This window comes from Phasianus colchicus, chromosome 9 (genome assembly GCF_987193195.1).
Source record: "Phasianus colchicus chromosome 9, bPhaCol1.hap1.1, whole genome shotgun sequence".
In the NCBI taxonomy this organism is placed as follows: Eukaryota; Metazoa; Chordata; class Aves; order Galliformes; family Phasianidae; genus Phasianus; species Phasianus colchicus.
This window is the reverse complement of record NC_143444.1, coordinates 17,788,942-17,816,438: the sequence shown is the minus strand read 5'-3', so window position 1 is coordinate 17,816,438 and position 27,497 is coordinate 17,788,942. Positions and strand designations below refer to the sequence as shown.

At 36.4% G+C, this 27,497-nt stretch overlaps 1 protein-coding gene across 1 annotated transcript in view; it reads left to right on the top strand.

The window, feature by feature from the left end:
- Window positions 1-26,851, top strand: part of PKN2 (protein kinase N2) — a 52,714-nt gene extending 25,863 nt beyond the window's left edge. Inside the window, exons 3-22 of the mRNA XM_090146393.1 lie at window positions 4,117-4,268; window positions 8,857-8,974; window positions 10,548-10,693; window positions 10,792-11,005; window positions 13,671-13,856; window positions 14,145-14,254; window positions 16,047-16,190; window positions 16,331-16,406; window positions 16,727-16,901; window positions 17,128-17,257; window positions 17,710-17,846; window positions 17,931-18,006; window positions 18,089-18,180; window positions 19,201-19,377; window positions 19,967-20,029; window positions 20,118-20,194; window positions 21,451-21,593; window positions 22,871-22,978; window positions 24,277-24,357; window positions 24,441-26,851. Of these exons, the coding sequence (XP_090002519.1) occupies window positions 4,117-4,268; window positions 8,857-8,974; window positions 10,548-10,693; window positions 10,792-11,005; window positions 13,671-13,856; window positions 14,145-14,254; window positions 16,047-16,190; window positions 16,331-16,406; window positions 16,727-16,901; window positions 17,128-17,257; window positions 17,710-17,846; window positions 17,931-18,006; window positions 18,089-18,180; window positions 19,201-19,377; window positions 19,967-20,029; window positions 20,118-20,194; window positions 21,451-21,593; window positions 22,871-22,978; window positions 24,277-24,357; window positions 24,441-24,644 (2,609 nt within the window). The 3' untranslated portion in view covers window positions 24,645-26,851. The remainder of the gene's footprint in view (window positions 1-4,116; window positions 4,269-8,856; window positions 8,975-10,547; window positions 10,694-10,791; window positions 11,006-13,670; window positions 13,857-14,144; window positions 14,255-16,046; window positions 16,191-16,330; window positions 16,407-16,726; window positions 16,902-17,127; window positions 17,258-17,709; window positions 17,847-17,930; window positions 18,007-18,088; window positions 18,181-19,200; window positions 19,378-19,966; window positions 20,030-20,117; window positions 20,195-21,450; window positions 21,594-22,870; window positions 22,979-24,276; window positions 24,358-24,440) is intronic.
- The last annotated feature ends 646 nt before the right edge of the window (window positions 26,852-27,497 follow it).

The following is a 27,497-nucleotide window of genomic DNA, read 5'->3' as shown; positions in this document are numbered from 1 at the left end:
GAATGCAACAATATAGATGGAGTAGGACAAGTGTAGTAACCATTAAGGCTGAAAATCAGAGAGATTTATTTGAATGTATGACATGAGGATGTCACATTTTCACTCATAGACATGAAAGCATCTTGTATCGTTAAAATATATTTCTGCATATTAGCACAGATTAAATTGATATTTTTTCACGTGTCTAAAAAGTCACAGTAGAGATTGCCCTTTTTAATATTATTCAGAGAGGTAAAAGGTTGTACTAGCTTACCTGCAGCAAGGGGTTGCAACAAATTTAGTTCAAGTATTGCCTTTTTAGATGTCAGACTGTACCTACGGTACTGATATTTGTAAGAATTGTAACTTTGGGGAACCTCAGTATGGAATAATGCTTTTGAAGCAGTGTTGAGACAGTTTGCTTTCAGTTTTTCAGTAAGTCAAATTTGCCATTAAACAACTGAAATTCATTTCAAATTGAAGCATTTTTTCCAGGAAATCAGTGCTGGATGTTCTCTGTGAATGCAGAGCATCCACTGCTGCCTTGGACTTGCAGACAGGTTAGTTCTGTGCCATCACATCTGATTCCCTGTTTCTTTCTTTCTTTCTTTCTTTTTCTTTTTCTTTTTTTAACCCTAGCTATGCCTGAACAGTGTTTCTGTTGGTTACAACACTATATTAAATGTCCTCAAATAAATTAAAATTGTTTCCCAACTTGCCACTGAGCTTAGCAGCATGCTGCACTGCCATCAGAACCAAAATCTGGACAGTTACATGAGCTGTTACATTTCATACTGAGCTTGTTGAATAAACCATGTACTTAGCACGTGGGGAAGTCTTCAAAGAAAAGAGAAGCAGTCTAGAAAAAGTGGAATTGTCACTACTCTAATAGGGGTAGCTTAGAACATTAGTATAAGGTCATTTAGAAACAAGGAGTGTTTGCTGGTAAGCGTTACGCAGACTCAATCGAACTGAAGAGGTTCTCAGAAGAGCAAAGATAAAAGTGTTAAGATAAACACTTCAAACCAAAAAGTGCCATTATCCTGATGCAGTCCAGACACTCTAACAAAAAAAAAAAAAAAAAAAAAAAAAATCCATGAAAGCATTACTTTTTACTTCAAGTCTTATATTTTCATGAAAACAGGTCCTGGGGAAGCAGTATCACAGCTCTGGCAGACTGGCTGTGTGTTAACAGGCTGCACAAAACTCTTTAATGTTAGCAGCAAAAATAACAGGCTAGTTACATGAAATGAAGTCTAGTTCACTTGAAATACATCTGTTACTTCACTTGATACTCAAAATGTCAAGAGAAAAATGTTTAGGGGCACTAATCCATTGACCAGAAGATCTGTTACTGTCTTATGCAAAGCTGGACTTGAATACATCAGAAGTGACAAATCTTGTGCTATCCTTATTGACCTATTAACATGGCAGACTAGAGAATCTGTCATTTTTCTTGGTCGTCACTTACTTTACTTCAGTGAATTATCAATTTGGTATAAATACTTTAACTCTTCAACTTTAAGTATGTACATAAAATCCCATTGATTGTACTCACCTAGATGAATTTATTACTTATTTGTATTACAGCAATGACTGAATGTCTCCAGGTGAGACTCAAGCCCCTCTGTATGATGCTTTACACAAATAGGTAATCACTTTAGTATGGCTAGTAATGCCTACTTAGGTTGTAAGAGATACAAAGAGAGGGAAACAGATGTAGCTTGTAGCGTTGCAGCTAAGATTGTCATTGCTTTCCATAATAGGACCTGTTTGGCTGGCTGACTTAAACTTTAATCTGAATTCTTCTATAAGAAGCTGCCTCAGGCTGTTTATTGTAATGAGGCTGGGGGGGAAGGAGTCACTTGGAAGCCATTTCTGAAAAACTTATAGTAAACAACCATAACGTTCCACATTCAGAAGTTCAGCAAGCAGCTTCTATGACAGAAAGATTTAAAGAAAAAAGTCCTAATTATTAGTCTGTACTACAGAATTTTTCTTTGCTGCTGCTTGCTAACAAAACATATAGTAGCTCAGTTTCTACTAAACAGTAGAGGGGAATGTAAGTCCACAAGTGCAGACCAGCTCTTTAGATGACCCAGGTAGGTGATGTGGTTATACTTTCACAGCACAGACAGGCAGAGGGAGATAATAGCAGCTGCATGGGCAGCCAGAATTGTATCTCTAATTAGTGCTTGACTTGCAACATGAGTGTTGTTTTAATGCAAAGGAAGAGTGCTTGTTTGCATCTGTAAAAGCTGTGAAAACAGACTTCAGGAGAACCACAATCTTCCCCATGGATCATCAGAGGACTGGGATCTTTAAGTGGTAGAAGCCGGCAACATAAATCTAAAGTTGGTAAATATTCATTTACAAAATTATTCTACTTTATAAGGAGACCTGACACTGTGACTTCCAAGTTTCACGTTTGTTTTAATTTTGAACAGATTAGTAGGTGAGGATTTGTTAAATGTGAAGACATAAGTAAGAGAAAAGCATGTTGTTAATCTTTTTTTTATTAATACCAGATTTAAGCTAAAGCTGTGCAAGTGCGGTGTTTCACAAACCAAGCCAAAACACTGAGGAGAGGAAGAATGAGAAAACAGATGAGGAATAGCACGGATTTTTTTTTTTTTTAAACATCTGGTACTTTCTGCACTACGTTTAAGTAGTGAGTGTGCAGTAAGAGTCTTAAAGTGTCTTGAACTGAAAAGTGAATTAGCAGCAGAGGAAATTAAAAGTTCTACTTATATGAAAACTGTGTGCAGCCTCATCAAAGACCACAGCGTAGAAGAAGGAAATTACATGGCAAACTCGAAAGTAAAATGTATTAAACCTCAAACATTAGTTATTAGAAGCTTCTGCAGAATTAATATGAAACGGCAGATAAGACACCCCTAGATAACTCACAGTTAATAATTTGTAAGTTCCTAGTGCAATGCCTGTGTTTTCTAATAACCAAAGATGTCAGTAACTTGATCCACCATCTTAGTTTTAATTCAAGGAAAATTAATTAAAATTGAAAAAAGACCATACTGTTGATACCAGATAAATAGTCTTCAGGAGACCAACTAAAGTCATTTTTCTGTAGAGTATCTATTGCCTCAATTGTTAAAGATAACAACAACAACGAAACATTATAGTAATGGATATAACTTACTCTCATTTACAAAAAGTTTAAATGAGAAGTCATTGGGCCTGTTAGGGAAGACAATCAGCCATAGCTAAAAGGATGGTCTTGCTGAAAATCACGGAACAATTAACCATTAGGAATTAGGACCACTTGATTTCAGCTCATTAACCGTTCATGGTGTAGAAGCTAAAATAGGAGCCAGTGGTGAATAGACTTTTCTGGAGAAGAAAAACCAAGTTAAGGAGTTTAAGTATGTAATTTGTTTGATTGAAAACTAACTCACATTCTATTTAATTAATCCAACAAGATGGAGGTCTAAACACAGTAATATTCGCAGACAAAAAACTTAGTTCTTCCCACAGATCATAGCTGTTCAGTATATCCAATTAACCCATGACTCAGTTAGCTCTGCAGAGCAAAAATCATTCAGTCTGATGTAGGAAAAGGCTCACATTCTCTGTTCTTTTGACATAAATTGTGGCTACAGTGGGCGTAGCTGTAATAATATGCTGAAATCAATGAGGAAATAAATCTACTTAATATCAGCATTTAGAATATGCTTATTGGTATTGAATAGTACGGTCCAAGTTTGTTTGTTGTAGATTTAAAATCAAACTGTAAGAAAGCTTATTGGCAAAGTGCACTTTTAATTGACTCAAGACATGCCAGAAGAAATAAATCGCCTTTGAAACAAAAATAGCCCAAGCTGCAAACCTGCCTATATTACCACTCCCGGAAGTGATTCATGTGAATTAGGACGTGTGTGGGAGTCACTGTACTTTGGTGAGGCTTTGCATGTTAAGGCGCATTTGCAGAGCTGCTGCAAAGTAGCTCAGGACAGGACAGTCAGTCTGAAGTACCGAGTGTGATGTTTGTGCTTTGTTTATCTATAACTTAACAGAACAGGAACGTTTTGGGGGTGTGAGGTTTTTTTGTTGTTTTTTTTTGTTTGCTTTTTATTTTTTTCTTTGCTCCACACACTACATCTTGCATTTAATTCACAGATTGTCCTAGGACTCCTGATACTCCAAATAGCGATCCTCGTTTTCCTACCAACAACAGATTGATGGCCTTAAAGAAGCAACTGGATATAGAACTGAAGGTGAAACAGGGAGCAGAAAATATGATACAGATGTACTCAAATGGTTCTTCAAAGGTAAGGCTTTGGAATGCTTAAAGAATGTTAAAATAACTGTGGAATTTCATATTGCTGCAGTATGAAAGTACAGTGTGTAAGCAGCGTGCAATTTTGGTGTTTTGGGGTTGATTTGTTGTTGTCATTAAGTAGCAGTGTAAAATCTGCTACAGACTGCTAGGCTGTTTTTGTTGTGGTTTCATACTCACTCAGGATACTTGCTAGACCTGGTTGTTTTATCAGTCTGTCCACATGCAATTCAACCTCCATAACAAATCCGGTTTACTAAATTTAGTATGTCTGGTAATCTTTGATTATGTGTGATTTACAAAGCAGCAGAGGTTGGTATGGAATCAAGTGGTGGCTGATGCTTTTTCTAGCCCCACTAAAAAATGTACGTCCATTAATTTAAATTTAATTAAGACAATTATACTGAAGGTGATATTGTCAGATACATTTCTGAAATGTTCATCAGATTTCAGTTGCCAGTAACAAGACTTGTACCAAAAAATGTGTTTCAATAAGAGATGCAAAATATTCAGATAGCATTGTTATAATCAGCATTGGTACACAGATACGTGAAATACTTCCTCTCCTTCCCTCTCCCTTGTGTTTATTTACTGATTTATTTAACAGAAGTGTGGTATTCTAGCGGTAGTGACCTGATAACATCAAGCTGAAACTAGAAGATCTCGAAGGGGCAGGAAAGGGGCTTACTAACTCCTAGATGGGTTTGACTTATTACATAGTCTTAACTAGGTAATAAAATTCACATGAAGAGAGCCCTTAACTCAACTGAAAGACTCACCTAATTTTTTAATGGGGGTAGAAGGGGAAGAGTTATTTTGAGTATAAGGTACTCAGATGAGTAAAACAATGTCTAGGGGGATCCTACTTGCAGCCCCTTCTGCTTTTGTTAGTTACTAATTACCTTTGCTTTCCTCTTACTACATCATTGTGGAGATGAACTGAATCTCCAAACTAAGGTGAAGAACTGACATAGGTATAAACAAATAATATGTAGTAGCTTGATTGGTGTCAAGAAGTTGGTAAACACAACTGAAATGTTTCAAGTTCTTATCTGGCTGGCCCAACACATAGATGAGATGAGTCAGTGAACGTATTCAAAAGAAATGTTTGATTTGAAAAGTAAACTTCTGTAAAGTGCATTGCTGCCAGTTACTTTTTTGGTTAGTACAAATTCTATTGGTGAGGAACGACATATTTCTGGATGAATTTCTTCCAGGGACTTGTGGAGAGGCAGATTACTTTTGTACCTGCACCTACTCTTTGACTTCTTTGCACCTCCTGCTAAAACCACAGAGTGCTGCTCACTTTCTGAAAAATCATTTTAGAGTAGATGGCCCATAAGTGCCATCAAGCCCATGCTGACCTGTGAGCCAGCTGGTGCTGGTAGCCTCAGCTGAAAGTGACCTGTCACCTACTAGCCTGGGGCAGTTGGAAGAGGTATCTGCAGTGCCTTATGACTAAAGGCCGGGGAATGCAGTCCTCAGCTCCTGGAAACCCTGGAGTCTACATCCTCTGGGGCCATGTACTTAACATCAGGCTAGCTCAAAAATAATAATCAGCTGATCCAAATGGATCAAAAGATGTACGTGATTTATATCCCTAATAAACCCTCAGCAAGTAACCTTATAACAGGCTGAAAAGAACTTAACTAAACACTCAGGCTATAACATCAGACATTGCTAGCAAGCTTTGATCAGACTAGGAAGAAGAGGTAAATTCTGGCTTGCTTTATGACTGAGACATGTAATTAAAATTGTTGATTGAATCTTGTTCTTTCAATTGGTTTAAATGAGCTTACCAGTTTGGGTGTATGTGGTAACTGCGCTGGGGAGAACGAGCTGGAAACACAAGAGCATTGCCAGCTGCTTCAGCAAGCTGGATGCAAAGGATGTGTGTTCATTCTCATAGTCATAGTACTATGTAGTGAGGTAATTCAGCAGGGTTTATACTGTAGGCTTAAGTATGATGATTAGGGGGTAAAAAGTTGAACTTAAGTTTCTGGATGAGGTGGCCAAAGGGGGCAGAAAATTCTCACTTTGAATCCAACACGTAATTGGGAATGTTAAAAAGGGCCCTCTTTAAGGTATATTAAACTATTTTTTGACTGTTACCCAGGCATACCATGATGGAGTTTCAGATTTCCTGTATTATTTTCAAACCTAATTTTAATGGAGAGAGGTCATAGTTTGTTTCTTAAAGATTTAGAAAAACAAACAAACAAAAAAAAACCCAGTAGTTTGCTAATAATAATAAGTGTGTCATCTCAGGTGAAGGTTTTCCATTTGAACTTAGTCTGCTTTCTTCACTAACATTCAGTTCAACCTATTTTGACGTGTTTCTGAGGTATTGATCATTTTTCCTTGGACTTGCTGAGATCTCTCTGAGATCCCGTGACAGCTTTTGCAGGTCAGTTTATCAGGCATTGTCAGTTTCTGTGTACACAAGAAATGCTTTGACATATTTTTGTTCAGACCCCAACACTAAAGGAGCTGCTAAGTATAACACATCCATTCTGATCTTGAGGATGGGATGTTCTTTCTCTTGAAAACATAGGGTAAGTTAGAATCCCTAGCTAATTCGGTAATCTTAAATTACCTCAGCTTTACACATTGGTGCTCCTGAGCAAATGTATCCACTGGAGTGACAGGAAGTGGGAGACAATCAGATGAAGTAATGGGAGAAATCAGATAAAAACAAAGACAAAAAATGCTTTCAGAAGTTGTGTGCATCAGGATGATGCATGGATGAAGTTTAATATAGGATTCTGACTTGTATGTAATCAGTTAGATCCTATACTCTGCTGTAGACAGTACTTATTTCAGCAGGTGATATTTGTATTTGAGAAGGCACTCATTTAACAAAATTAAGTGTACTAATTAAATAGTTGGATAGCTGATGTGGAATCTTCTGCATAAGGACATTATAAACATAAGGCTTATGCTGCTCTTCATATTTGAAACATTGATTAGTATTACGAATTAAAATCAAGAGTATGTACCCAACAGAACATATACTATAAAAATATCAGAGTAGGTAATACATTCGGTGCAAGGTCATAGCATGTGAATGCAATTTTTTTTTCCTTTTCAGCACACTGATTTTTCTAGCATCCTCTTTATAGTACTCACATATACTGTAGTGCCAATACTTTTAGCTCTGAGAATCTGTACTATGCAGTAGTTGTCTTGATGGGGATAAGGGGAGAAATATATATATATTTTTAAGTCTTAAATATTTGGTAATTTCATTTGAAAATTAAAAATTTAAGTATAAACCACGTTTACATTAAAATGGCTTCATAATGAGGTTATGGGGTGGTTGCAAAATGAGTTAACCAGAGTGGCCTTTGAGCTACAGCAAGTGCAGTATTCATCTATACTGATTACTGTTTGTTAATCTGGCACTGCACAGCCATGACAAATTGACTGCCTTAATTTTTCCCACACTCCTTTTCTGTTTGAATCTAAGTCAGATCATCCTTACGTTATCTTGTAATTCCCTATCCAATAACCATTTGATAATCCATCATAAATCAAGTCTCTAGTAGCTCTGGGACCAAAAAAACTGTATAGCCAAAAAACACATGAGGATATCTATCCATGCTCCTGAGAGTGAGTTAGTATTATTGATGAATCTGAAAGTTCATCTTCAGAAATGTTCTCCTCTAAGCTGCTTTTCTTGTTACAACTTTTGATAAAAGGAATTGGGTAGCTCCATCTATTTGGGACAAAAAAATGTTGTCCCTAAATTGCTGATGAAATAGCTAGTGAAGCAATCTGATATTTTGTGTTTATTAATGGAAAAATAATCAGTTTGATCAGGCAAAAATAATGCAGAATTATTTATAATTAAATATAATGTGCTGTGTGAGTTAACTTCATGTTTCTAATGTTGAGATTGAAATTTAACTCAGGTGAATTGGCACAGTGATTCATGTATGTATTTAGTCTAGCAGATTTGGTTGTTGGAAGAGTTATTAGAAGAGTTCTTATATTCACAAGGGGGAAAGGCTTTAAACTAAAAGAGGGGAGATTTAGGTTAGACATTTGGGAGACATTTTTCACTCGGTGCAGTACTGGCACTGCTGCCCAGAGAAGCTGGAGGTGCTTAAGGGCAGGCTGGATGGGGCCCAGGGCAGCCTGAGCTGGTGGGTGGCGGCCCTGTCCATGGCAGGTGGATTGGAAGTGGGTAATCTTTGAGGTCCCCTCAAACCTCAGCCATTCTATGATTTACTATAAACTTGTCATTCTCCATAGGATGGAGGTATTTTGCACTTTATATATTGTTCTTTCTTCAGTATCAGCTTAAATATATTCATCTACACATGGGTGTTTCTAGATTGTGCCTCCTTTATCCAGCTTTAAACAGAGTTTCCATGGAAGTAGTTTGTAGTCTATAAATCAATCTGAATACCCTTTGGTCCTAACCTGATTTCCTCTAGATTCTTAATGTGGTTAGTTGAATTGGTCTGCTGTACCTAATGAGCTACATAGTTCTTGTTCCTGAGTAAGTGGTTTTTAAAGCTTTCAAAGTATTGTATTGTGAAGAATTTACAATATTATCTTTTTTGTTTCAATAGGATCGAAAACTTCTTGCCACAGCTCAACAGATGCTCCAAGACAGCAAGACAAAAATAGAAGTCATAAGGATGCAGATTCTTCAGGCAGTTCAGACCAATGAATTGGCTTTTGATAATGGTGATGGACTACAGAAGAAATATTAATCTTATTAATGTCAGAATACCACATAGATATGTACCTATTTGCACACAGAGCTAAATTTCTAAAACAAAGGTTAGACAAACTTGCATGAACTGAAAATAGCAAAGTACCTTGAAGCTTATTGAAGAGAAATACAGGCTCTCTTCATCATCTTGTTCATTCCTTATCAAGTTCACTCTTGCTTTGTAGGCTTCATCCTGTGTGTGTGTGTATATTTTCTTTGTTTTGAAATAACTACTACTTTAAAGAAAAGTATATCACTACCCTAAACAAACAAACAACAAAAAAACTGATGTAGGTATAAAGCCTGTTTGTCATTCTTGAATAGACTGACCTAATTAGTACTAGTGAGAACAGAGGCATAGGGAAACTTTTATTATATTAGCCTTTAGGCTTGACTGGGAAGTAGTCCAAAAATTAGTATTTTTTAAAAAAAGAGATCCAATTTGAAACACACAGATATTACTGCATTTAAAAGTAGTTTTAAAATTGCACAACCTCTGAACTTTAATGGCCATGGGTGTATTAAAAGTTGTGGGCACATTGGTACATCTCTAAGTTTTAAGCTTTATTTGTATGCATCTCACAGAGTACTGAAATTGTAAGATAATGCTCCTAATCAGGGCCACAGTATACTCTCTAGGTATTGTTTGTTCTGTGGACTTGGTTTGTTTTTACAGTTATGACACTTCTGGCTTTCAACAGCCCATCTTAGCATGTGGACTGTGCATGTTATTTGTTCTACAGAACAACAAAGAAATCCTCAAAATGTATAGTCTGCTTTCTAGCCTAGACTTATAAGAAAGCATGAGCAGGATAAAAAGTGTGCATCTGTGAAAGTACATATTGTTTTATCTATAAATAGGTATTAATGCTAGAAAGGGCTTTCAAAGGCCTATTTATGTTCCTACTACTCCTAGAGATGAAAACAGTGGGGAATATATCTAGGAGACTTTTTCCGTTTAGGAAATCTTAACGTCATAAGAGGTGGATATTAAAAGCTGTTAACACAGACCATTTGGGGAAGGCATTATATGAGACCTCTTATATTCCCCATACTTGCACAACCAGAGAACCTGGGATTTAGCAAGAGAATTCTCAGAAACTGATCAGGGATATATGTAGCTACAGAGTAATTTGAAAGATGAACCATCGGAATATGATTCAGAAATGTGCAAGTCTCAGAACTTCTTTCTGCCAGCTGCTGATGTTTGGGAGATTTGGCTTTCTATGAAGGTCATTTATCCCATAGCTTCCCTAATGACGTCTTTTATTTCTTGCACCTTCTAGCAATTACAGCCCCACAAAAAGTAGTGGCTGTTTACTGGAGCGAGGCTGTGATTACTACTTTCATTCTTCAAAAGAGATATATATATATTTTTTTTTAAATTAGAACTTCACTGTTATTTTTATGACATACATAAAGCTTTTCTTCGGTCTACTGAAGCTGAATTTTTTCCTCCTCTGTGTGCACTGGGGAGACTTTAATATATAAAGATACTAAGAAAGGGTGTGGTTTTCAGTGACGTTTGTTTATATTTCTTTGCAGCAAAACCTGTGATAAGCCCTCTTGAGCTCCGAATGGAAGAACTACGGCATCATTTTAGGATAGAATATGCTGTTGCAGAAGGTGCAAAGAATGTGATGAAATTACTTGGATCTGGGAAGGTTACCGACAGAAAGGCACTTTCAGAAGTAATTCATCATTACAATTTCTGAAACTTTACTTTAAATGTTCTTTCAAGGGGAAAAAAAAACATCAAATATTGTATTTGTTTCTGTATTTTAAAAAGGCACAAGCAAGATTTAATGAATCAAGCCAGAAGTTGGACCTGTTAAAGTATTCACTGGAACAGAGATTGAATGAACTTCCTAAAAACCATCCCAAAAGTGGTATTATTATAGAGGAGCTTTCATTGGTCTCTTCACCCACGTTAAGTCCACGTCAAAGTGTAATATCTACTCAGAACCAATACAGTACACTGTCCAAACCAGCAGCTTTAACAGGTATGCTTTATGGGAGTTCTTTTATTTTCATCACATGGTATAAAACTAGTCTTTAGTGCTAACTTTGTTGCCTTTCTGGAAATATTTCATTGTTGGTTGTTTGATCTGGTCTGGTTTTCTTTGTTTGTTTGTTTTTAGACAAAGGCATTTAAAGTGAACAATGCAATGTCTGTGATTTATTTGTTCACCATTTTATAATCCTGCTGAAATAAAAGTGAAGTTCTGGCCTTAAGTTAGGTCACTAGGGAACAGTATTATGAGCATTCAGTGCTTTTCATCTTCACATTATCAAGCAGTTTTAAAGGTGGGCAAGTGTTATTATCCCCATTTTACAGATGGGGAAACTGAAGTGCAGAAGGGTTAAGTGGCTTCCTCTGGTCATATAACAAGTATGGCAGAGCTGACACCAAATCTTCCCAATTTCTTCCCAATCCCTATTTTGCACACTACAGTGGCTTCCCAGAAGGTGAGATTTATGTTACCAGAAACTTACTTATTTCTAAAGCAAAGAGGAAGAGCCTAACAAAAATGCACAGAGTTATCAAAGCCCCTGTTAATGGATAGACTTAACCTACTGTGAGGGAACATACTTACAAGCTTTATCCAATTTTTCAAAGTTGGATTCACCTGAAAGTATTGTCCTTCATTAGAAGTAAACTTTTCAAACAGATGACCCAGACTTTAACAGAACTTTAACAGTATTTTCCCTCCTGATGCTCTCCAAGTAAATACATTTGAACACTTGGAGATATGGTGCTTTACTAAATATATTTATTAAGTGGTCACATAAGAATTGCTAGTACAGACAGAGTTTGGTTTATTTCCTCAACAGTTCTATATGTAACTATTAAACCAACTATCAACAAAGGAAAATCTCTAACTTGAAGGTTACTCTCTTCAAGTGTGTATAACTGATGCCAGAATTTCAAGTAGGGTTCTATTTTAAAAGAAAAAGAGAAACTCTTCTGCCAAGCTGCAGCAATAATGGACAAGACTACTTGTCCTACATTTTGTTACCAAAAGTAACTGAGGGTAAAAAGCATCAGAACCTTAGACAAGAGCCCTTATGAAGATACAGAGTGGAGAGATTGTATTTGGCAAAAAAGTTCCCCCTCAAATGATCTATGACCAGGGCATGGCATATCATGCCTTTTTTTAAAACAGCTTTTTTTTAGTCTTTTTTTTTTTTTTTTTTTTTTTTTTTTGTAAAAGATAATCACAGGTCATATACCTTACAGTGACAATCTCCTCTCTGAATATAATCAATGGGTACATATTAAGGTATATACTGGTACTTTCTAGTAGGAATTATCAAAACAGAGCCACATTCTTGTAAAGCTCTTAATTTGTCACTTTCATATTAACTATACAGAGCCTTTGTATTCGACCAGATTTAGCAGTGTCTTTGTATTTTGCCTTTAACGTTTTGTGAAATATAGGTGAATGCTACTGTCATACTATTTTAAATGCTCCAATGGGACTTTCTTGTATGTAACTCATTCTACAAGATTATGATCTTTCTGATTATTAATTTATCGGGATCTTTTTCTAAACAGTTTTGAAATGAAGTATTTTATTTTTTAAACTGTTTGGGGAGCCAACAGAATTCTTGCTGTGTATACCATTATGTTTCTGAGAACAGCATAAGTTGTCACGATTATTAGATCCTTAGAAGATGGAATTTGATCTCAGATTGGTCTGTCAGAGTCTGTTTTGTGGGCTATAATATTGCCAGGCCATTTGTAGGTTTGGTCTGATTTAGCTTTCTATTACGAAAGAGTATTTTGAAGTTTTGCAGTTATGTACATAGGAGTTACACTACCCTAAGAGCTGTGTTTCTAGGTGACTACATGGTTTTGAACTAATTTCAGTGCTTTTAATAGTCAATTTCATCACTGTTAGTTGTGTCACAGCTTTACAGATGCTATCTTTACAGGATACGGTAAGCCATCCGTTACATTCAGATGCTACTGTGCTGCTGGAGGAAGCTCTTTCAAATTAAAACCACAGCCTCTTCCTCAGTTGGTCGAAGATGTTGGAGAATAGCTTCTCAGCTGTTTCAGCTTTAATAAATCCCAATTCAGTAAAGTTCTAACAATTCAATGATTGTAAATTATATACTAACTCAAACTGGACTTAAGCAGCCAGAGGGCAAATTTCATTTCCTGTTTTATTTTAAACACGAAGTCTCAACAATCAGTGTGTTCATGTTAATTATCTAAGCAATCTATCCAGTATTGCTTGCTTATTATCCAGTACTGCTTGGTTATGTAAAACTCAAGGAAAAACTCATACTGTCCCATGAGCAATGTTAAATTGGTCACTTTAGAAAGTGACGCTGCTGAGAACTTGAACCCAAGTCAGTTCAATTCTTAACAGAAGAAAAGTTTTTCTGAGGCTAAATTATAGAACAAAAACTGTTTTTGTGGCATTGTGGTGAACTGTTGCTTCCTTCTAGAAGGCTGACTCTCACATACTTCACTTTTTTTAATGCTTATTTTCAGGTTTGTCTGTCTTAAGTCTATCACTTGTTTTTTATCTGATTTCTAATTATACCCAGCATGGTTTACAATATGAGCTATTGCCGTAGTATCAATCATTAGTCATTCACTTGGCACATTTGAGCACAGAAATTTTTGACAAATAGTTGTTTGTCTTGTTCTAGGTACCCTGGAAGTTAGGCTAATGGGCTGCCAAGACATCTTAGAAAATGTTCCTGGTCGATCGAAAGCCACATCAGTTACTCTACCTGGTTGGAGTCCAAATGAAGTCAGAACAACTTTCATGGGCAGAACCACTAAAGCTAAAGCTGGGATTAGTAAAAACCTTCTGAAAACTGATGACTTGTCCAGTTCAGTATACTTTCTACTTTTATGCTTATCTTTTATTTACATTTTAATATGCATGCTGTGTTTTGTAATTAGAAATACTAAATTGACTTGAAGCTGTAAAATTAGCTGTTCCTTCAGCTGTCAAGTTGTTATGGATTTAAAAATAGAAATAAAAAAACCTGCACTATTATGGCCGTAAGAACCAATTAAATATGAGAGCTCTTTTTAAGGGAAACTTACTGAAGACCTCTTTGTTTGTGGAAAATCCTCTTATAGTTCTAAGCTGAGTTTGTGTACTTTACTTACAGATGAAGTCTGTGCTGTACTGAAGCTGGATAACACTGTGGTTGGTCAAACTAGCTGGAAACCTATTTCCAATCAGTCGTGGGATCAGAAATTTACACTGGAACTAGACAGGGTAAAGATGTAGTTTTACTTCATTGATATATATATAGTTAATTATGTAGATTAAAGTAATGTTGCTTTTTATATATATGTATGTATATATGTGTGTGTATATATATATATATGGGGTTTTATTTATTTATTTATTTACTTACTTACTTACTTACTTACTGTTGTGGTTAAGTTCAAAATATACGTATACAAATATTTTTGTCCTTAACACCAGGAGTAACCTGGAGGTAAGCTGATTTGCTGGGTTGCCATTCTACAACTTTGATCTTTCCTCGCTTACGAAGAGATGTAATGTCGTTTCCTAACACTATCTTTTTAGCCTGCAACAAAGGTGCTGAAATCAACCTTTCATTTATAAGGAAACTGTATCAAATACCGTTCAGATATCTTGGCAAATCTAAATCATAGAATTTTTACAGTGTTTATCCATAATTATTACATGTTCTCAGGTGAAGCAGATCAGTTCTTATTTTTCAGGAATAATAAAATCACTAACATTTTTTTCCTAGAATCCTAAGTGTTATTTTGATGGACTTCAGTATTTGGAATGACACTTGATAACTTTTTTCCGTGTTCCTTTTGAAGAGAATTTCTGACATGTATTTATAGGTACCTAATACTCATAGTATTTTAAGGGTACAAAGATATCTTTTTTTTCAATCAGTATAAAGTAGGCTAAAAATTAAACTTTGTTTTAGAAACTTAAATGGCATCTCAGGCATATATGTAATTTAAAAAAAAATGAATAAAAACAGGAAAAAACCACCCCTACCTTCCTGGTTGTACTGACCAGTATTTCACTCTCACCACCCAACCTGTCTAAGCCAAGCCAAATCCCTTCCAGGGTGAAGTCAGAAGCAGATTTAGACCTGCAGCTAGAGAAATCCAGGTTCCTAGCAAGAGTGCAGAACAAAACTAGCAGTTGTGGAGTCCATAACTTTTTGTGTATTATTTTCAAATGGCTTTTTAAGTGGCTTTTTGGTGCCGGAAAAGAATCTTGCTTCTGCTGGGTGTGGCCACCTATCATCCTCCTGTATTTCGGACCCATGTTCTCAACCCTATGATGTTTTTCTGTTACTTCCTCTTTACTTTTGTTTCCTTGAAAACCCACACCTCTCAGATAAAGAGGGTGAACTGATGCACTGTGGTGGAATTAAGTTTTGCCATCTGAAAATAGTACCACACAACGCTGACTCTGTACGGTGCACTGCAGGACTTTGCAGTTTGCAGCAAGTTTTGTACGGAGCTTATAAGGCACCTTAAGAATATATAATCCCACTGGCAAGATAGATGCAGTTCCTTTCATGACCATGTTGCAAAAAACTGCATGTATTCTTAGAAATGGTGTGTAAAGTCTTGAGGTACACATCATGAGGTGTACCAAACACAAAAGTGCCACTGTACAGCCATGACATTCAATTGATGCATGTATGTAATGTAAAAAATTAGCAAAGCTGAGCTTTCTAAGAACAGTTAAAATCTTATTCCCAGAGTTTAAGCTGTGAGGTATTGAACCAGTGCTTTTGCTGGACTGACTGAAAACTGGTGAATTTTTTTGACTTTTTCCTTCTATTCATGGGAATTTTAGTCTTCTTACTTGGATGCTGGAGATCACATTTGAACTAATGCAGAATGATGTATAGTCATCCTAGTGAGAGTTTGCTTGCTGTGGCCAGACAGCCATAAAAGCTCTGCATCTTGATCATGAAGCACTGGATCTTATGGTTTTGGAGAGGTAATTATTGCAGAACAATTACTACTAAGGAATTTCCTGTGTTTGCTTGCCATCATAGTCACGTGAATTGGAAATCTCAGTTTATTGGCGTGACTGGAGATCCCTGTGTGCAGTGAAGTTTCTGAGGCTGGAAGACTTCCTGGACAACCAACGGCATGGCATGTGTCTCTATCTTGAACCCCAGGGCACTCTGTTTGCAGAGGTAAGAGTTGTTCCTTCAAATGTTTGGGCACAGTTGCAAGTATTATCTTGCAGAGTAGCTTAACAGATTCTTTTCTTAAACTTTTAAGGATGCATTTTGTTCTGAAACTTGAATTATAACATACGTTACTTGAACTGCAGGTCACGTTTTTCAATCCAGTTATTGAAAGAAGACCAAAACTTCAGAGACAGAAGAAAATTTTTTCAAAACAGCAAGGTAATTGTTTAATACAAACATATAAAACTTTAAAATTATATAGGTATGTGATATTTTCATACTGAGATTTAATGTTTATTTATGAGTAAAGTTGTTGAAAATGAAGTATTTGGAACCTCACTAGGAAAATTTTTGTTCAGGAATTCCTTATTATACATTAGCACTTAATAGTGAGCAATTGTGAATTGTAAGGAGTACTTCAAATTGAGTTTGTTCTTCATAAACTAAAAATTGATGAATATGATTATTTTAACAAATTACAGACAATAAATGCTAATCAAGAAATTACTTGCACTTTCTTTTTTCACAAAATCCCTCAGGCAAAACATTTCTCAGAGCTCCTCAAATGAATATCAATATAGCCACTTGGGGAAGGCTGGTGAGAAGAGCTATTCCTACAGTAAATCACTCTGGCACCTTCAGCCCTCAAGCATCAGTATCTGCCGCAGTGCCAGTGGTTGATGCGCGCATTCCTGAACTGGCGCTGCCAGCCAGGTAGGCAACACCTGCAGTTTTTTAATGCTCTTAAGAGAAAGTAAAGTAGTAAAATGTTTATGCAAAAAGGTATGTAAAGTGAGTTTCTGCAACACTTAAGACCTTTCAGCATTCTATTTTGGAAATCTGTTTTGTAGACAGATGGTTCATAACATCCCATTTTAAGTTGGTTTTTATTAAACCTTTCTCTGCTGTATGCTGAGAAGTTATTTTATTCTCCTGCCAGTGACTCTCCTGTAGCCAAATTGGACTTTGAGCTGGAGCCTGAGCCTCCACCTGCTCCACCTCGTGCATCTTCCCTTGGGGAAATATGTGAACCTTCCTCTGAGATGAAAGCTCCTGATATGCCAGCTCAGGCAAGTAAAGTTGAAGTTAAGAATTTCAGGCTGTATAGTTTTACCAGGGTTGTAATGTTGATATCTTCATGATGGGCTTTATGTTACTATTTAGCATTATGCTCCCATAACTTACACATACAATACTGTCTAAACAGGATGCTGTGATTATCCACAGTGGCAAACTCTTTCTGTGATTTTTCATATGAGGAAAAAAGAAAGCCTAAAAATCATGGAAGTATTCAGGAAAATGTAGAGTTTTTGTTTGTTTGTTTTTTAAGAAAGAGCAGAATGACTGGAGAAGTAGATTTCATCATTCTGTTAAAGGCTTGTTTATATGTATCAACCTAAGGTATAATGTTTTAGCTTAGTTAATTCTTGTGTTAAGAACTCCATATGCTTAAGGTAAAAATTTCTGCATCTCTTTGCCTTAGGAATTTGTTCTAAATTTTCAGATGCTGTTTTCTTCACAGGATGATGTATCAACTTTTGATTTTGAGAATGGTAGAAATAGTATTGTTCCAAAACTCCAGCCTGGAATAATCTGTGAGTCTGATGTTCCACATTCAGACACAAAATACACCAACATTCGAGAACCTGAAGATAGAAGGTAAAAATGCTATGGTTTTCGTGTTGAATATGAATAACCTTTATTGAAGTCAGCTAACTGGAAAGTGTGTGTTTATTTACACAGAACACAACAAAGATTTCAGTTCAGCCTGAAGGACTTCAGATGTTGTGCAGTACTTGGCAGAGGACATTTTGGAAAGGTAAATGTGAAAAGGCTGTATCAGATGTCAGGGCTCTGTGAAAAACTGGATTTAAGTCTTAATCGTTTATCCTCTGTTTCAGGTGCTGCTGGCAGAATACAAAAACACAAATGAGATGTTTGCTATTAAAGCCTTAAAGAAAGGAGATATTGTCGCTCGTGATGAAGTAGACAGGTCAGTTTGTAAACATCATGCGTGGATTCTCTAAAGTAGTCTTTTTCTGCATGCAGCATGACTATAAGCTCTACCAAACAGTGACTGCTTTCAGTGAAAGGGCAAAACAAATCTCCCTGTTCACTTGGCTGTTATAGACCTGTAGCCTTTCTTCTGGGGCAAGGAAGAAGCAGGACAGACCAGGAACACTGTTTATTTTAGTGCTTCTCTTACCATGCCTGTATTACAGCTCTGGCTTTAAAGCCAATCTTGTTTTCTATTCAGATTCTCTTGTAATCTTCTTGTTACTTCTAATTACTTGTTTTATAGAATTCCATTACATTCCAAGAGGACAGTGCCTATGCTTTCTTTGCTGGCAGAAATACATAAGATGATATTTCTCAACTTGTAACATATGTTATACTTTGTTCTTCATATTTTCCCTTGAATCTTATGTATACTACACTCATGTTAATCTTTGTCCAAGAAATAAGATTTTTCTCTGTATGGAAGTCAAATAACTTGGTTCAGCACAAGAAGGTGCTTCTACAGCTGTTCAATGACTGTTTATGTTGGAGAAAAATAAATAACTGTATTAAGAATAAGCTGACAATCAACTGCATTAAGGAAAGATAATCAAGAATGTTCATACATAGATACTACAATATTGTAACTTTTTTTGCCTATATATGTTATACATGATTAAAATGGATGCAACATGATGCTACATGATATTGACATGTACTAATTCGTTAGGAAAATGGGCAGGATTCTGTTTTCAGGGACCACTAAGTTGCCTTTTTTCACTTCTGAAAGACCAAATGCATCTTCTTGGACATCCTGACATCAATTTAATGTGTGGAAATATCAAAAGCTCTTTCCTGAAGAAAAATATTCTTGTTATCTTACTTGGAGGAATAGAGGGGGGGAAAAAGCATAAGATCTAAGTTACCAACAGTTTTCTGAGAGTTGAAATGTGGGTTCAGGATTCAGCTTTAGGTTTTACTGTTTTAGGTTTGTTTTTTTTTTTTCTATTTGCAGCTTGATGTGTGAAAAGCGAATATTTGAAACTGTGAATAGTGTAAGACATCCCTTCTTGGTGAATCTTTTCGCTTGTTTCCAAACCAAAGATCACGTTTGCTTTGTAATGGAATATGCTGCTGGTGGGGATCTGATGATGCACATTCATACTGATGTCTTCTCTGAACCAAGAGCAGTGTGAGTATCCACCCCTCTTTGTGGCAACAGTGGAAGGGCATTTTGTTGTGTTTCACTGGGCAAGAACTACGGTATTGCCTCATGCCTCTACCTTATATCATTTCAGAAAATACTACTGAGTTTTTTAAAGGGTAGATACTGATATTATTTTTAATTAAAAAAACATGCATGCAGATTAAGTGTTCCTGAATCTAAGTTGAATGCAAATAATGGCGTACAGATATTTTATGTTTATAATATTTTTTTTTAAAAGATTGCGTTAAAAAGATTAAATCAGAAGTTAAAATAAGATGTAAGGCCAAAAAATAGAAGGAATAAGAGAAATGAGAAATCCTTCAGTGCCATGATGGTGAACCCTACAGAAAAGTTATCCTTCAGGCCAAGTAAACATACGTACAGCTTGCAAGTTTGAACATTACTGACATTTGAGTTTCAAATTCTGACCCTGTATAAAATTAATCAGTACCAGAAAATGCAAACCATAATTTTCAGAGGATGGCTAATAAAAGAAATGCATTATGATGAACTTGATATTCTGGAAAGCAAGACTCAAATCCACTGAAACTTCAAATTTCTACTCTTTCAACAGATTCTATGCTGCATGCGTTGTTCTTGGACTTCAGTATTTACACGAACACAAAATAGTTTATAGGTGAGTGGTCACTGACACATTTCTGACAGATGTATTTCAGTAACTTCAAATATTACTAAAGAAACCTTATTTTCAAATGTTCATGTAGAGATTTGAAGTTGGATAACTTATTGCTGGACACAGAAGGCTTCGTGAAAATAGCTGACTTTGGTCTTTGCAAAGAAGGTAATGGCTCTTCATTTACGTATTTATTTATTTATTTTAGGGAAGTTCCATCAGCTTTCTTACTTGCTCTTGACTGTTCCACGTATACTTTGTATACTTTGTATTTTGATCTGGTACCGTTTGAAGGAAAAATACATCTCAATACAATTAGGGGAGAAAGAAGGAAGTTCTTTAGTGGGGAATTTAAGTTGTGAGAAATAGCTCACAGCTGATTCCTACATCATCATGTGCTCTAAAATTCTTTTCCTTATTCTAAACCAAAGTTGGCACTGTACAGTGAAGTCAAGGTATACCTCAATTTTTTTTTTTACTCTCAAATAGTTGCACAACTCTTAGTCTGTCATGCCTACATACTTAGTATATTAGCTAAAACAGGAAAATTTATTCCAGAAGGGAGGCCGAGAGGCTAGAAAAGTAACTTTCAAGCATCCAGCTTGAAGATGTACGATAATTTGTCTGCATTGAGAAAAGTATCTTTCTCAAACCCCAAAAGGAGGGAAGACATGAAAAGATCCATCTCCTTTTTCAATTAGTGTAGTCTGTCCCCAAAATATTTCATTTCTAGCCAGCCTAAGAGGGAAAGGAATTTTCTAAGTAGGTTTAATAGGTACTCAGGCATTATTAAAAACAACAATATCCTTGAGCAAGTTGTGTCACTTCAGCTAGAATTCTATGAATGACAAGGAAACAAGGACTAGGAAAGCTCTGTGGCTTACTGACTACTGCAGGAAAGCATTTGCTGCAATAAATGCTCTGTACAACACCTCCACTGTCACATCAATGCTTGTGGTGCTCTTTTTAATTGTGTCCCTCCTGCAAATATACAGCTCTTATGTTGCTCAAAGTTGTTTCACTACACTTCATGTTTAACTTTATTTATAGGTAGCTTTGCCATTGCAGAAGCATTTGCAACGGGCATATTTGGCTGAAGTAGGGCACAACATTTTTCACAAGCTAAGATTGATTGTATCTTTCCAAGAAAGATAACAGTGACATAAGTGTAATTGGAGGCTTAATTTGGCTCATTGTGTAGAGTTAGATATAGAAAAGCTTATACAAAAGCACACTTGGAAGAAGGGCATGGGAGGGAAGAATATGGGAATGTTTACTTAACTCATTAGAGTGAGTTTTCAGGACAGATCCCAGGACCTCAGCATCACTTAGCTGAAGTTGTGTTAGAGAGGTTTTACTTGCTAAAGGAATAATTTGTGGAGGTGCAGAAACTTGCTTGCTTTTCATTAATTGTAACCTTTCAGGAATGGGATTTGGAGACAGAACAAGCACATTCTGTGGCACACCAGAATTCCTTGCTCCAGAGGTGCTGACAGAAACTTCCTATACGAGAGCTGTAGACTGGTGGGGTCTTGGTGTCCTTATCTATGAGATGCTTGTGGGTGAGGTACGTTCCAGTAAGATACAACACAGTCATAATAGTGTATGTTACAAAATTCAAAACGTTGGCCTGTGAAACATTTAGTATGCCCTATACAGAACAGTTCTATTGATAAACAATATATAGAGACATACCTAGTTTTAGACTGAACATCTTCAAGGTCCATTAAGAAAAAAAATAGGAATTATTTAACTGATACTAGCTGTTCCTGCCACTGCCAAAATTGATTAGTCATGTTATGGACCTAACAGAGCAGCTGGAAGCAAATGGGCCATAGTTGGTTCAAGATTTAACTTCTGTTTTTGTTTGGTTTGCTTCTAATTACATCATTATGCCTTAAATCAAATTATGGTAATGACACGTTAATATCAGTGTCTCCAAGCAAGAAAATGGTACGTTTGGTTTGGGTGAGTTCAGTATCAAGCATGCAGGGCAGAGCAATAACAACTTTTATTGTCAAATTTGGCTGCATAATGCTAGAGTCTTTTTTCAGATGTCTGAGTTTGAAAAATCAACTCCTTAACTCCTGTAGCTTGAATAGAAAAAAACGTTAATTCATAGAACTGGGTAGTAGTGAAAGATTATGCTGAAGTTACTGATTATCTGAATCTCACATTAGAACAGAATGCCCCAGTTCTGTATGAATGAAATGTATAAAGAAATTATTATTGAGTAGTTACTTAGACCTGAAGGCCAGGCTATGTATGCCATGCTATGTTGTTAGAGTTATCACCAGAGTAACGTGGTGATGGCTTACATACTAAAAATGTGGGGGGAAACTGAAGATTTATTAATCATTTTATTCTTTTTGAAACAAAGATAGCTCCTGTCAGGTTTTTTCAGGAGGAAAAAAAAAAGAGGACAAAAAACTTGCAAGGCCACTCTAAAGCAGAAATATTCCTAAGCTATAACATGGTAAAAATACAAACCAACCTTTCATGTATTACTTGTGGGTGGTAGCTGTCCCAACAGAGAGCCTTCCACATTTCCTATCTTGTGTCAAGAGTTCAAAAAACAGAGTAGTTACAGGTTTTTCTGCTTTTAAAAACACACTTTTAAAGCACAGTCCTTTAGTTTAAACAAAAAAAAAAGAGGGATAACAACTTACTTTTCTCTCTTAGTTATGGAAAAGGATTGTGTATTTCCAGGGAAAGGAAAGCTTCAATTTAGGAAGACCATCTCCAAGCTGTCAGCTGAAAATGTTGCAATTTTTTTTTCCTTGAACTGCGAGTGATTTTTTTAAGCCTGTTTAGTAATTGTGGGATTTATTACTTTGATCATAGTCTCCTTTCCCTGGAGATGATGAAGAAGAAGTGTTTGACAGTATTGTAAACGACGAAGTAAGATATCCACGATTTCTGTCAACAGAAGCCATCTCTATAATGAGACGGGTAAGAAATTAAATTAATTTCAAAAATTAGTGTTTCCCTCTTGTCTTACAGAATTTATAACTTTCATGAAGAACAGAATACTTTTAAGAATATATACTCATTTTTTTTCTACAACTAAATTTCAGATTTGTTTCATTTATGCTGTGCCATGCCATCACCCAGTTTCATCTTAAAAGAAAACTCAGTGCCTTCACTTTCTTATACAGGAGCAAGCTTTTCTTACTGCAATGTAAAACACTTATTGCAATGTGAAAAAGAGCTCTATTTTCTCCTAGAACTAAGTTTCATCATCCTATCTAACTAGAGAAGTTCAGGTTTCTTTTTCTTACAGAATACTGTTGCACGAACTGACTTAGTAGCTTAACATAGTCACATGAATATTTTAATTCAAAGACTTCTAGCCCTTTTGGTTTCATTCCAACTGGGGCAGGGAACACCATACCTGCAGCATCTACAGAGCCCCACTCTTCTCAGAGAACAGCTGATTTTTTGATTTTTATTATTGTTATTCCATATTGTAATGCCTCTACTTCAGACTTCTAACTTCTTTAGTGTCTGAGTTAGAGGCTCATCTCAGTTCACAGAAGGGCAGTTCTTGGAGCTGGTTCAAAGTCTGACACTGAGTATTGTTAGTCAAGCACTCAATTTAGGAATAGGCAGTAGTGTGTAAGTTAAAGCATGTCCCAGTAAGTACTGTTAATAATTATATATGATAAAGCAGAAATACTCTGTAGCTCAAAATGAGTGCTTCCTCCCAGGAAGGGGATTGTTTTTTAGAGAAAGAAAAAACAAATACTTTTAAGACAGTCCCAAAAGAAGGTATGCTACAATGGAAAAACAAAGGAAGGAACCTATTGCCCATTGAAGTACCCTCATCAGATTTGTTCTCTTCTGAGCCAAGCAAACAGAAATTTTAGCTTAGGTAAATTCTCTCTCCTCTCCATCAAAAAGTGCACTTTCTGTTATCTGTGCTGAACATTATCCCCAGAGACTACTTCAGGTACTAAGATATTACACAGCAGATTTGCAGAGTAAGAGAGGCAGGTCTGCTCAGTACACATTGTAGGCTGCCTGTATAATCTGTAAGGTTCAACTGACACTAGAGGAGAAATGTTCTCTCTTTCTACATAAAATTTCATATGTACCTTTCTCTGAGGACCATGAATTTTCTGAGTTGGGCAGTAGGAACTTCATCCATCCATCCAGTCTCAATGTTCACTGTTATACAGTAGTACTCATCCCTCATTCCTCTCACTACTTCTGAATTTTCACTCTTAAATCTTTCTTGTTTTTGTCAGCTGCTACGAAGAAATCCAGAGCGACGTCTTGGAGCTGGAGAGAAAGATGCTGAGGATGTAAAAAAGCATCACTTCTTCCGGGTGAGTAGAAGCCAGCATTTTTTTTTATAGGGACATAAAGGAACAGAGAGGGGAAACTGAACACCAGTTGGTTTATTTTACAGCTAATAGACTGGAATGCTTTACTGGCCAAGAAAGTGAAGCCTCCTTTTGTACCCACCATTAGAGGAAGAGAAGATGTTAGTAATTTTGATGATGAATTTACCTCTGAAGCACCTATCCTCACTCCACCTCGGGAACCAAGGATACTTTCAGAAGAAGAGCAGGAGATGTTCAGAGATTTTGATTACATTGCTGATTGGTGTTAACTTCTAGACACTGTGAAATCCTAGCTGACTGGCTCACAAGAATGCCTCTCTCAGAAGAATACCGCCCCTCCAATTGCTCTCTGTGCCACCTGTAGCTTCTGTTTTGTTTTGGTTGGTTTTTTGTTTTTTTTTTTTTTTAAATCACATGAAGATCCTTTTTAAGTACTGTTCTAACACTCTTGTGAAGAGTGGCCTCTTTGTATATTGTTTTTTATCTGAGCACTGGAAAGCAGTTCTATGGAGTTCTTAAGCTGAGTGGGTGAATCCAGGCTGTACTGAGCTTATCACACGTGGGCACACTTGGATCTGTACTGTTTCTCTCACTCTTCTACAGCAGATAACATTTTTAAAGTATCTGCCTTAGGTGGGAAAAGCAGACTTTGAGCTAGTAATCACGTAATGCTACTCAGCCACACAAAATAGAAGTTTGTGATACTGTTGATGCTCACACAGAACATGGTTCTAGCTGGAGAAGGCAAATGATTTCAGTTAAATATCTTGTGTGGTCTGTAAAACTACACATTTCTATGTACACCTTCCTCTTGTGTTCTTAAAATAATGGTGTTGAGAACAGATAATGCCTTGTTTTATAAATTTTCTATGGTATTTATTAGGAAAAATGTTAAATGCCTTGCCTTCGAGATAACAACAGCATAAGTGCTTCCATGAAAAATAAAAATCCCAAAAAACCCAGGAAGTTTACCAAAGCCACTTGCCAAACAGTTTTGCCTTCAAGCTTTTTAAGTACGGCTTAAAACTCTGGTTGAAAAAAAAGAACGTAACAAGGATGTTGCTCAGTCTAACCATAAAGAGCAAAGCATATACATCTCCCAAGCCCAACCACTTCTATACTCAAACTCATGCCTTTTCCACTCACCAAGTGGAGGATAAGTTAACCATTCTGTATGTAACCACCCAGCTCATCCTGTATCTGCTGTACAATATCGTATCACCATTAGGAAACATAAGGATTTTCAATGTATACATGCTGTGAACATGTATATTTGGAAGTTGTAATGTATTCTTATGTCCAGGCAAGTAATTTAATTATACCACTTCATTAATTTTGTACAGTGGCCATGTGAACAACATTGAACTTTGAGTAAAAAAATATTCATATGGGCCGCTGAATTCCAGAACTTAGATTGGCAGTTAGCAAGAGTAAAAGCAATATGTTGTAACAGAATGTATAAATATTTTTGATAAAAAAACTGTATATTTTATAAACCTCCTAACACTAAAAGCTGTACCTCAAAAGTTGAACAATAATTTAGACCTGACACTGTGTACTTGTTATCCAAGACCTGTTGTGGTACCTGGTGTTTTGCAGGCAAACATGAATTCTTAGAAAATAAATTTCCCATGTCACCCTTCATTCTAGCACCATTCAGAACTTGCGTATTCAATCTCACAGGTGTATCCTGGCCAAGAGTTTGCTGTTGGTGGGCTAAGATAGGGAGTATCAGCACTGAAATGAATTAAAAGCTTGTAATTGTAATCATGCAAAGCTATAGTGGAAACCACTAGACAAGGAGGTGGTGGTTTAAAATCACGATGCTGGACAGACCTGCAGGGTCAGGCAGAGGAAAGGCAATAGGGAACAACGGTTAATTGTTCTAAACTGGGCTTCCCCCCCCACCCCAGGAAGCAGGAAAGGCATCTTTACCAACTCCAGAAATCATGTTAGGAGGAGTGAATGAACTTTTCAGCAGTTTCCAGCTTAAGAAACAAATTACGTTCCTGTATCTAGCTGAAACTAAATACTTTTGAGGTACAGTCAGCTTACCCCCTTGGTTTCCAAATATATATATGAGCATCTAACAGGGTGCTTAACAATTATGAAAGTATCCTGAAAAATACCTTTTGTAACTACATCTTGTACAGAAATCTCTTTTTTAATCTAAGTACATCTCTTAAAAAATAGAGGGCAGGGTATGTTCACCCAGTTAAGCTGAAAGAAAGCACTAATTTTATCTCTGTAGTTTTAAAATATTTTTAGGCAGATTAAGATTTTAAACCCTAGATTGTAAATATATTTTGCTATACTTTATCTGTATGTGGCTGCTCAAGCACTTTGTAAGGAAATTAGGATATTTTAGAATGGTACACTATGCATTAAAATGAAATGTGCCTTTAACAATGTCATTTTAAGTGTTTTGCAGTCATTAATATCACAAATTAAAGTTTTAAATAGAGTAATTTGTAAATTGTGTCCCAAACATGATTTTGCTGTTTCTTGAAGTGATGCCATGTTTTTTCCCACGGGTTACTTCAGAAAAGAACTTGCAAACAGGAGGCAACTTACAGAAAACCAGTCTCTTAGTGGTAGTTCAGTGTGCTCCCATTTTTCCCCTCAAGTCCAAATAAATAATCAACTCTGAACATACCTTCTTTCGAAGGAAAGTAGTTGTCACATTGGGATGAGCAATCCTTCCAAAGGGAGCAGGAAAAGATCACAAGCTGGACAGCTTGGCTCTGCATTCTCCCCTCACAGGCTTCTTTTGAGGACAGGGGAAGACAGCACTCACTCCCTCCCTCCTGGGTATTTCTTCATTACTGCCTTTTTCCCCCATTATATACAGCAGTTCTGTAAACAAATAACCTGCACATAACCAACACTAAACCTGTTCTTTCTGCAGGAATGAAAAGCTTTCTTTTCTGAGTACACTTAGAAAATAAATCTTTACTCACCACTCTTAAGAATGAGCTGAAATTTCAAGAGGCTACTGCCTAGAGCCACCTCACTTGAATGCTTAACTAAGCAGACATTCCAGAAAGGGCTAGATCCAAACGAAAATACAGTTTTAAATATCTAGTGTAAATCGTAGTGAAATAGGAAGCACCTAAAGATAC